Below are 12,392 nucleotides of genomic sequence, written 5' to 3'. Positions count from 1 at the left end.
TAGGGGCACTAAAATCCGAGGAGCACCCTCAGGCTTTAAAACATTTCATAAATTAAGCATCTGATTTCCTGACTACCTATTACATTTGTGGAGGCCCTGAAGTACCAGAACAGTAAAAACATCCACAAAATGACCACATTTTGAAAAGCAGGCCCTTTACTATATTTATTAAGTGGAATAGTCAGTGTTTTGAAGATCACATTTTTGCCACAAGTCTTTTAAAAATGAAAGAAAGAAAAGAAAACATAAATGTATTTTTTTTACAAAACAATGTAAACTAAGGAGCAATTTCAGGCTTTCAAGGGGCATCTAATTTACTTACTACCTGTCACACTTTTGGAGGCCCTAGAGTGTTAGGACAGTAGAAACACCCACAAAATGCCCTCATTTTGAAAAGCAGACACTCCAATGTATTTTCTAAAAAGCAGTGAGCATCTTTTAAAGATTGCTTTTTTGCCAAAAGTTTTTGTAAAATAGAAAACGGACAATATATTTTCTTTACACTAGGTTGTCTATTAATTTTTTTAACATCCAGCATGGGAATACTTAGAATTAGCCCCCAAAACACATTCTGCCACTTCTTGTATGGGGGATACCACATATGTGAGACCTTTTTACTGCTTAGCAGCATAGAGTGGACCAAAATCCAAGGAACACTTTCAGGCAAGGGGCATAAATTACATTTTTAAATTCCTGACTACTTATTACATTTTTGGAGGCCCTTGAGCACCAGTACAATGGAAACACTTATTAAAGACCATTTGGATGCAAGGATGTCAAATAATAGAATATTTCTATCACACAGAAATATTTAGAATTACACTACACCTGCTTTTTTACTGACTTTTCTAATACCTAGATTCATAGAAGGACCATTAATCCAAATAGCACCTTCAGGCTTTCAAGGGACATACGTTACACATCCAATTTCCTTACTGCCTATCACATTTTTCACCAGGATGTACTGCATTGCTTGTGCTTGGCTGCTGAAATACAGTAGGTTATTCAGTGCTTGGTGGGATAGTAGACCTGACTCTTGTAGCAGGAACCCCTTTATCCTTTGAATCATAGATGGTTGTTAATGACCTGCTGCTTTCCACTTCCTCTCTACTTTAATTACTTGTATTTAGAATTTGAAAGTCCTCCTCACTGGTAATAATAAGCTGATCATACACCAATTCAGCGAACATTAAAAGAGAAGTTTGGGATTTGTGAAAAAATAATATATATACTCACCTAGGTGGATACAGCATCCTTTCGATGTTGCATCTATCCCCTGCTGGCTCCAGACTGAGAACTGAGCGATCAAACACTGTTGATCTCTCACCTCTCAGTCTTCAGGCTGCAGAAAGCTGCTCTGCTCCTCCAGCACTCACTGGAGCACTGGACTGTAGAGAGAGGGTGGAAACGGTTGGTTCAGGCTCTTATTGGCTCTCTGAGAATCTGAGCCAACTGCCATTCCAGGTATCTGGGATGGATAACGACCAAATGGTCGGGATCTTTTCAGAGCCTGGACCGGCTCTGTGATGTCAGCTGACAGGAGGCTAAAGCAGAATGAACCCTGTGATCCCCAAAAATATTGGCTATACTTCTCCTTTAAAAAGCTCAGATACAGAATCTACACCCCTCTGAAGTCAATCGATGACAAAATGTTAAACATGAATAGGCTATTAGGCAAGGGATTTTCAACATATATACAGCTGCCCAGATTGCTTTACATTACAGCTGGGAGCTGGCCAAATAGACAAAATAAATGGTAATGGCTGTTACTGCAGCTTTGCGCTTGTTTTAAACTCTTCACTCTCGGGACATACATAGTATGTCCAAGGAGGTGAATTGACTAATTTCTATGATTTATATAACCTACTACAGCAAAACTGACATTTACAAAGAAAAAAGTGTGTTTTAATTGCGGGCAAACTTACAGATCCTACCTACTTCATTCTGTTTGCAAACAAATTAGCTAGGAATTACATTCATCTTTACAAGACCCTTATCCTAGTTGAGGGTCTGATATAAATGTTAATAAACTCCCCCCTAATTCATACCAGGCCCTTCAGGTTTTGGGGGAGAGGGTAAGTGTGTGGGCAAACCTTTGTTAGGACTGAATTAGGTGCTTGCCCCTTTTCAGACAGTAAATCCCAAATTTTTAATTGTTACCACAAAATGTATGGAGGGGATGTTTTTTTTTTTTGTTTCAGTGAGTTTTTATTAGTGGATTTCTGCCACCAGAAAAAAAAAATGAAAAGTCAGCAGCTACACATACTGTAGCTGCTGACTTTTAATATTAGGACACTTACCTGTCCTGGAATACAGCGATGTCAACACCCCAGCCAATGTTTTCGTCAGGTGCTGCCGCTGCCATTGCTGGGAAGGGAACCTCGCAGTGAAGCCGTGCAGCTTCATGGCTGGTTCCCTACTGCACATGCATGAAGCACGCTGTGCATTCTGAATGTCGTGGCGGCTGGAGGAAGGGGCAGGGATTGCAATGTACTTCACCGCAATCCAGTCCACCGGTAGCAGGGGCGGATACCTGTCAAAAACAGGTACCTGCTCCCTCCTTCCCCCTAAAAGGTGTCACTTTTGGGTGGAACTCCGCTTTAAAGAAGTAAACTCACCTGCACTTAGAAAGGCTTGTTGCTAGTGCACATAGCACTTTCCCCCCTTAAAATCAGTGCTGTGTTCTGGAAATAAAATACTGACTGTAATTTTACCCTTGGTAATGAAATCAGAACCACATATTAAGACAACTTAATAGGTTTGATAAAGAAAATATAGTTGATGACAATACCTTGGGTTTGATCTAATAAATTGACTTGTGGTTTAGAACAGCTATGAAGTGCATGGTTATTTGGTTCAACAGACCTTTAGTAGCCAGGGTCATAAGTTGGGAAAACAGGTAGTTTTATTAGGTTCTTTGTAGCTAAACAACAAGGTACACAATGTGCCAGAGTGTCAGGGATCTAAGTCTGTGCAAGATAAGAAGAAAAAGAGAAAGGTGTAGGTGAAGCAGTGTAGAGAGTAGTGACCATGGAAATGGAGGGGAAGTGGTTTGCAGAAGGGGTTCTGGCTTTAAGATCCCTTTTGCATACCACTTCTTTAAACAGAGAAAAGATTAAAGCTATCTGAGTAGTAGTGTATGATCCAAGGCAGCCATATTTTCCAAAACATGATTACTTTGTTATTTAGGATGACTATGCTATGGTCAAGGTTTGTTTTACTGCTGTGAAAAATAGGGATAGGCTAATGGTTCAGTCCGAACCTAGGTTTGGATGGAAATTTGTCAGTTCAAACGCCCAAACTTGTGTTTGCACGGCCAGCTGATCGGTGAGAACTCGACATCATATAGAAGTGGCAGGTACTGGCATCTGCAGCATTATCAGCAACCACTGACTTCACGGGCACCATTGAAATTACATTGCAGGAAACCTTGACCATATAAGCAAAGAGGTGGGGCCATACAGTATTTGGCCAATGATCTCACCACTTTCCTTGCTCCTTTCCTTTTATAGCTGATGACAGCTTGGGGAGATGACATTTGATGAGGAGAAGCGTCAGGATTGGTCATGGATAATGGATGAGAAGTAGAGGATGAGTATGTGTCCCTTCTCCTGAACCATACCAGGCCATATGCCCTCAACATAGGGGGCTGTCTTGTTGATGAAAGAAATGATACAGTTACATTTCTGGCAAATGACTAATTATTGCCAGGTTCTTGAAGAACACACACACAGATCCCTCCAAAGATCTTCCAATTTGCTATGAATTTTGGTGTACCTATAGAAGGGTCTCTGTTGTATTAAACAAAAAAAAGGTAAGAAACAAAGCTTCCAGTGGAAAAATGTAATTTCTTGTCAAATTAAAACACATTTTTTGCATTGTAAATGTCAGAATATTAACATTTTCTATACATTACATCGATGCACCCATTGACAGGAAGAATTAAAGCACTCCTCATGTTAATTAAAGAAATTGGGCATTTTTATTGTCTCACTTTAAATGTTTAAAAATTCACTGTTCACATGATGCACTGCTGATCATGCAAAACCATGAACTTCCCTAGCACATGCCTACATGTAGTCAATTTAGAAAAGTTAAACCCTTTCGTTGCCATGCCCTGCACTCCATTTTTAAACTCAGCTTGCCAGACCATTTTGCATTTTTTAATTTGTAAAAGACCCCCCAAACCATACATTTTCTAAAAGTACAGGACCAGTAGAATAAAAAAGAAGTTGCTACTGATTTTTAAGGCACCAGGATATTTGCACAAATGTTTATCAAAAGCATATTTTTGCTAAAAATCACTCTTAGCAGATAAATTACACAGCAAATTTTACAAAATTCCTACTAAATATAAAAGCTTAACCTGTATTGAGTTAATAAATAACAAATATTTGTTACTTTTAAAGAGTTCCTTTTTTACGAAATGGTGAAAATTAAACGTACGCAAAAATGTAAATATCCAAATTTCTCAAAAAATCGGAAGGTTTTCATTTTTCCCTTACAGCTTTCAGAATTTGTAAAAGGCCACCCAAACCATATATTTTCTAAAAACATGATCTGTAAAATAAAAATAAGGTGCTTCTGATTTTTAAGATAATTGCACAAATGTTTATCAAATCACTATTTTCACTAAAACCCCTAAAATCTTTATTTGCACACATAAACACAATATAACTTACATAATTCCTGCTAAATTCCTACTAAGACCTCATTCAGTGGGGTGTGCTAAAGCATATGCCCATTGAGGGCATATGTTTACCTGCATGGGGATGCACAGGTATTTTGTGCATCCCCGTGCAGGCAGTACTAATAATGTCAATTGGGATTCAGCATCTACAAGGACAGATCTGACATCCATGCGGGTGTAGGTGCATAGCCCCAAACATAGACACTGTGAGTTCAGAGACATGCAACCACACGGATGTCAAGTTCGATGCAGTGGCTGTGTCCTTGCAGCCGCTGCATCCCAGTTGACATGAATGAAACTGCCTGCACAGGGATGCACAGACAGTTGTGCATTCCCCTGCAGCTGCTGTTTCCCAATTTACATCAATGGGACTGCCTGCATGGGGATGCACGGAACACCTCTGCATCCCTCTGCAGCTAAACATGGCCCTGTAGTAGTATGCTTCACATGAACAAGGCCTTAGGCTAGCCATACACGATGCAATTTTCTTACAATTTTCTGAACAATTTTCTTGAAATTTACCTTCAACTATGTAGTACAAAGGCCTGCCTAATTAGATACAAGTGAAAGTGTTGTTTAGCTTTGACCTCATATTATGTGGTTTGTGGTAAATCTAACAGAAAATTGTACAACAAAAGTTGAACATGTATGGCCAGCCCAGTGGCGTACCTAGAGCATTTGGCACCCGGGGCGGATCCTATATCTGGCACCCCCCCCAACTTTAAAATGTAAAAACACCCACAGAAATTTGTAATGTTTTCAAGAATATTTATTGCACAAATTTCACAGCCCCCCATCACAGTGCCCCTTGCCGTCTGCCCCCTCCCCGTCTCTCTAATCAAAGTTCCTCCTTTTGCACTCTCTGCCTCCCCTGCACAGTCCTACCTTCAGCATAAATAGATAGAGACTGCAGACATGGTACAGGAGATGGTCAGAGACTGCAGACATGATACAGTATATGATCAGAGACTGCAGACATGATACAGGAGATGCTCAGAGACTGCAGACATGATACAGTAGATGGTCAGAGACTGAGGACATGATACAGGAGATGCTCAGTTAGAGACTGCAGACATGATACAGTATATGGTCAGAGACTGAGGACATGATACAGGAGATGGTCAGAGACTGAGGACATGATACAGGAGATGGTCAGAGACTGAGGACATGATGCAGGAGATGGTCAGAGACTGAGGACATGATACAGGAGATGGTCAGAGACTGAGGACATGATACAGGAGATGGTCAGAGACTGAGGACATGATACAGGAGATGGTCAGAGACTGAGGACATGATACAGAAGATGCTCAGAGACTGCAGACATGATACAGGAAATGGTCAGAGACTGCAGTCATGATAAAGGAGATGGTCAGAGACTGCAGACATGATACAGGAGATGGTCAGAGACTGCAGACATGATACAGGAGATGGTCAGAGACTGCAGACATGATACAGGAGATGCTCAGAGACTGCAGTCATGATACAGTAGATGGTCAGAGACTGCAGACATGATACAGGAGATGGTCAGAGACTGCAGACATGATACAGGAGATGGTCAGAGACTGAGGACATGATACAGGAGATGCTCAGTTAGAGACTGCAGACATGATACAGTATATGGTCAGAGACTGCAGACATGATACAGGAGATGCTCAGAGACTGCAGTCATGATACAGTAGATGGTCAGAGACTGCAGACATGATACAGGAGATGCTCAGAGACTGCAGTCATGATACAGTAGATGGTCAGAGACTGCAGACATGATACAGGAGATGGTCAGAGACTGCAGACATGATACAGTAGATGGTCAGAGACTGAGGACATGATACAGGAGATGCTCAGTTATATACTGCAGACATAATACAGTATATGGTCAGAGACTGAGGACATGATACAGGAGATGGTCAGAGACTGAGGACATGATACAGGAGATGGTCAGAGACTGAGGACATGATACAGGAGATGGTCAGAGACTGAGGACATGATACAGAAGATGCTCAGAGACTGCAGACATGATACAGGAAATGGTCAGAGACTTCAGTCATGATACAGGAGATGGTCAGAGACTGCAGACATGATACAGGAGATGGTCAGACTGCAGACATGATACAGGAGATGGTCAGAGACTGAGGACATGATACAGGAGATGGTCAGAAACTGCAGACATGATACAGTAGATGGTCAGAGACTGCAGACATGATACAGGAGATGGTCAGAGACTGCAGACATGATACAGTAGATGGTCAGAGACTGCAGACATGATACAGGAGTTGATCAGAGACTGAGGACATGATAGAAGATAGAAGAGCACTAGGGGGGCCGGAGAGCACAGGCGAAGCAGAGAGCACTGGAGGAGCTGAAGGGCACGGTGGGGGGGGCTGGAGAGAATTAAGAGGGGGTTTGGAAAGCATTGCAGGGTTGGTTGGAAGGCGCAGGGGGTGGAGAGCACTGGGGGAACACAGGGAGCACTTGGGGGCGGGCAGGGAAAACCAGGGAGGTGGAGAGCACTAGAGGGACAGGGAGCACTTGGGGGGTGGGCAGGGAAAACCAGGGGGGTGGAGAGCACTGGGGGGGGGGGCAGGGAGCACTTGGGGGGCGGGCAGGGAAAACCAGGGGGGTGGAGAGCACTGGGGGGGCAGGGAGCACTTGGGGGGTGGGCAGGGAAAACCAGGGGGTGGAGAGCACTGTGGGGGGGACAGGGAGCACTTGGGGCGCGGGCAGGGAAAACCAGGGGGTTGAGAGCACTGGGGGGGCAGGGAGCACTTGGAGGGCGGGCAGGGAAAACCAGGGGGGTGGAGAGCACTGGGGGGGGGGACAGGGAGCACTTGGGGGGCGGGCAGGGAAAACCAGGGGGGTGGAGAGCACTGGGGGGGGACAGGGAGCACTTGGGGCGCGGGCAGGGAAAACCAGGGGGTTGAGAGCACTGGGGGGGCAGGGAGCACTTGGAGGGTGGGCAGGGAAAACCAGGGGGGTGGAGAGCACTGGGGGGGACAGGGAGCACTTGGGGGGCGGGCAGGGAAAACCAGGGGGGTGGAGAGCACTGGGGGGGAGGGAGCACTTGGGGGTGGACAGGGAAAACCAGGGGGTGGAGAGCACTGGGGGGGCAGGGAGCACTTGGGGGGGTGGGCAGGGAAAACCAGGGGGTGGAGAGCACTGTGGGGGGGACAGGTAGCACTTGGGGGGTGGGCAGGGAAAACCAGGGGGGTGGAGAGCACTGGGGGGGGACAGGGAGCACTTGGGGGGTGGGCAGGGAAAACCAGGGGGGTGGAGAGCACTGGGGGGGACAGGTAGCACTTGGGGGGTGAGCAGGGAAAACCAGGGGGTGGAGAGCACTGTGGGGGGGACAGGTAGCACTTGGGGGGTGGGCAGGGAAAACCAGGGGGGTGGAGAGCACTGGGGGGGGGGGACAGGGAGCACTTGGGGGGTGGGCAGGGAAAACCAGGGGGGTGGAGAGCACTGGGGGGGGGACAGGTAGCACTTGGGGGGTGAGCAGGGAAAACCAGGGGGGTGGAGAGCACTGGGGGGGGGGACAGGGAGCACTTGGGGGGTGGGCAGGGAAAACCAGGGGGGTGGAGAGCACTGGGGGGGGGGCAGGGAGCACTTGGGGGGTGGGCAGGGAAAACCAGGGGGGTGGAGAGCACGGGGGGGGCAGGGAGCATTTGGGGGGGTGGTCAGGGAAAACCAGGGGGTGGAGAGCACTGTGGGGGGGACAGGTAGCACTTGGGGGGGTGGGTAGGGAAAACCAGGGGGGTGGAGAGCACGGGGGGGACAGGGAGCACTTGGGGGGTGGGCAGGGAAAACCAGGGGGTGGAGAGCACTGGGGGGGGGACAGGTAGCACTTGGGGGGTGAGCAGGGAAAACCAGGGGGTGGAGAGCACTGGGGGGGACAGGTAGCACTTGGGGGGTGAGCAGGGAAAACCAGGGGGGTGGAGAGCACTGGGGGGGGGGACAGGTAGCACTTGGGGGGCGGGCAGAGAAAACCAGGGGGGTGGAGAGCACTGAAGGGGACAGGGAGCCAGGGAAAGATGAATTCCTCATATGCAGCTGCCCCATCCCCCTCCTATTCAGCACACACACTTCGGCACTCACCTTCTTCCTGCCGAGGCTGAGACTCCGCCCCTTCTTCCCACAGAGGCCCCGCCCCCTTATCCCGCCGCGGCTCCGCCCCTTATTCCCGCCGCCGTTACGCCCCCCCCACGGCGCTGACTGAAGGAGCTGCCTTCACAGCGATACGGAACACGCCGGGCAGGACACCGGCTGGCACCCCCCAGTGCGTGGCACCCGGGGCGGGCCACCCCCCGCCCCCCCCCTTGGTACGCCACTGGGCCAGCCTTAGGCTTATCTTGCAGTTGGGGGAGCTGGGGTGGCAAAAATGCATGATTGAGCTGCGTTTCTGCCACCGGCCAACCACACCCCCTCAATCTGCAATAGGCTGTGGACAGATGTGTATACATGGTGGGGACGCAATGCTTTGCTCCCCTGGCAAAGTTGACCTGGCTTGTAACGATGCCGCCTGCCGAATGTTACACATGAGAAAGCACTGCAAACGCTCAACAACTGCGTGCAATGCATACAATACAAATTCATTTTTACCAGACCTCTAATGTGTACTGAAGTGACCATGAGCTTATAGTAGAAAGAGGAATGTGACGGATGGACCTGGCCAGTTGGAGGCAGTGCTGTGGATTTGTACGCCGAATAGACATGGCGCAAAAGGGTTAAAGCTTTAAAAGAAAATGTCTGCCTTTTATATTTTAAATATAGCTCCTGGTTCAGCACAAAAGAGAGGGCTCAATTCACTAAAGAATATCTCATGAGATAATCGAATCCTGTGATATCTCGTGATATCTCATGAGATGCTGAAAATGTCAATTCACTATCACATTACAAGTGCTTTTGTTAGATGTCAATGCCTGCCTCCAAACACCTGCAAAAAAACACAAGAAAGACGCCTTACAAAATGCCTGAAAAACACCTGAAAAATGCCTGAAAAACTCCTGAAAAAGATACGCTCGGGTGTGAATGGATCCTAATGGATAGAAACCTAAATATGGAAAAACACAGAATCATTGAGCCTGATTTACATAAAGTATAACTAAATGCAAAACTTTATTTTTTAGTTTTGGATGGAGTGGCGATGGATTAGACCTCCTGTCATGTGTCTATTGCTGTCTGTTCCCCCATTAGGGAGATTCACCCTCTCTATTTGTCTTGTTTACCATTATCATTAAAAATGAAATAAAATCACAAATATTGGGTTGTCCCCAGAAAAGTAATAGAGGGAAAACCTTCCAATGGTGACACTGGTCCTGGTGACCTGGGGGACCCTAAGGGATTCTTTTATTTTTGTAGGGATTTCCTCTCACTTCCTGTTTTGGCTATGGGACAGGAGTGAAGAGAAGTCTCCCCAATGAAGTTTTCTTTTTTATTGGTGGAAAAAGGGTGTGTGATTTTTCTAAATCATAATAAATCAGACATTTATAAAATAATTTTGTATTTACCTAATTGAACTAAGTTGTTTTTGATACACCACACGTCTTCTGTGAAAGCATCTTCCCTTTGACTGGTATTCTAGTCATCTTTATTCTTTTGTGTTAATACATGTGCTGCAGGGACCGCACTGACTTGTGATTTGGCATATTTCTACGGTTTCAAAAATGTTACCTCTTTATTAGCACTAAAAACAGACAGGGGTTCTAATTCTTCTCTACTGTATCCATCCCACTGGATATGACATCATAAGATAAAATACCGAATGGTTTCATGCATAAAATACCTCACATTTTTAGGAAATAACTCATGCTTTATTTTAGTAGTGTTTTTTGTTAATTAAAAGAAAATGTTTAAAAAAGCTCTGAGCTATTTTCTCTTAGATTTTTTAAAGAGACAAACAACTCTTTGTGAATTGAGCCTAGAATGACAAAAAAAAAAAAAAATCACTGGTCAAAATATGTTCTAAAATACTTATTCTTTATTCAAAATCAGATGATAATTTTATATCCAAATGAAGCAATGGACCCAGGAAGTAGTGAGTATGGAACAGATATCTTAGATCAGTCATCTCTGACAAACCTTAAAACCTAAAAATCGAAATCATTTATCAACTAATACTACAAAATACTAACTGGATCCTTGTCAATAAAATCACGTATTGTAAATTCAAGACAGTTAAAACAGAAAAGAAACAACATTATCCAAAACCAAAAAATTATGGTTTCCAATACACATTAATTTGTAGTTTTGAGGAATTATACATAAAATGTAATTTGTAAAAGCAATTTTCTTTTATTTGTGGAAGGTTATGGTTTTGTTCAGTATGTGACAATATATATGTAAAGAGCTGTGTAAGATTTATGGCACTATATACAGTAAGTACCTGTACTAAATAAAAAAAATAAATAAAGGCGACAAGTCTTAACCTCTGACACCTTTGCAATAAGCCACATAGACACTGCATACAGTTAGGACCAATCTGTGCTGCTCAATCCAGGCAATGACAGATTTAGAATAAACATATTAAATTGAATGTGCATATTAATCAGCCCTGTGACAGATTCCCTTTAATGGAGAGTTCTAAGGCCATCTCGACATGCATTTAGATATTTATCTACTGACTCTTGTAAATGCCTTCAAATTTGCATATTTTTAAAACTAATGACTTTAATTCATCCTGTTTACATATGCTTTACAATCTGACTCCATTTTTTTTAAATTTGCATGCAAAATATTCCCCAGGAAACATTATATAGATTATCTCCGTTGTTTAAAGTTTTTGTGTACTCATTTCACACAGAATCACTTAAATATTAAAATATGTGCTTATATTTCACAAATGATCTTTATCATTTATTAAGATATTCAAACGTGCTTGAAGATCATTGTGTGATCTTTGCAAGGAGAAACATTTGAAAGATGATTTTAACTTGCGGCTCCTGCAGTTGTAAAAATTGGTACAGAATGATGTTAGATATATCACTGCATTTTATGTATAGCTGTACTAGTATTTAAGATTCACAAAATAATTATGTAATGCTTCAGAAATATTAGAAAATAAATTAACTTACAAATTGTCCTCCAAACATTGTTGAGTAGGTTTTCTCACGCAGCACAGCAGAAAACTAGTAAAGAGGACTGCAAACCCATGTAAAGAATGCTCTGCTCCACCCAATCTGATAATAAAAGGCACACACTAATCAAATTCAGTTTGCTTAAAACAAAGAAAAGCACTTTTTGGTACCAGGTTTGTGTGCTAAACCATCAGTCATGTATCAAGTAACAAATTCATTGTGTAATACAAATAAACGTAATCTTTGCTTTACCTGTAACAGATATGGAGACAACCAATCAGCTCGCAGTGTTCCTAAAAAGACTCTCGTTAATCATTAATTCTGTGACAAATTATATTGTCACTATGCATTAAGATTATTTTTTTTTTTAGTGTAAGACTCAGCGCTAGTGATTGGTAAATATGAAAATAATCTATATTTTTAGAACAAAATAAAACATAGCTTGCTGTTTTGGAAAATAATTATTATTTTATATATGAAAATTATTTTTTATTTTTTTATTGGGGCAGTCACAGGTTGATGTACACTAATGGAATACCATTCAGTTCCATTTGTAATAAGATACCTCTCAGATTTTTAAAAAATTATTAATTGGGTATCTTCTCAACCTTCCCTTGTTATTTGATTTTCTATGA

At 43.6% G+C, this 12,392-nt stretch overlaps 1 protein-coding gene across 1 annotated transcript in view; it reads right to left on the bottom strand.

The window, feature by feature from the left end:
• Positions 1-11,819, bottom strand: part of ANXA10 (annexin A10) — a 94,070-nt gene extending 82,251 nt beyond the window's left edge. The window contains exon 1 of the mRNA XM_082246224.1: positions 11,755-11,819. Within this exon, the coding sequence (XP_082102350.1) occupies positions 11,755-11,772 (18 nt within the window). The 5' untranslated portion in view covers positions 11,773-11,819. The remainder of the gene's footprint in view (positions 1-11,754) is intronic.
• Positions 11,820-12,392: the final 573 nt, after the last annotated feature.

Source organism: Pelophylax lessonae, assembly GCF_965119305.1.
Source record: "Pelophylax lessonae genome assembly, chromosome: 1".
Classification (NCBI taxonomy): domain Eukaryota; kingdom Metazoa; phylum Chordata; class Amphibia; order Anura; family Ranidae; genus Pelophylax; species Pelophylax lessonae.
Note: the sequence above shows the minus strand (reverse complement) of the source record. Positions and strands in the feature narration are given on the sequence as shown.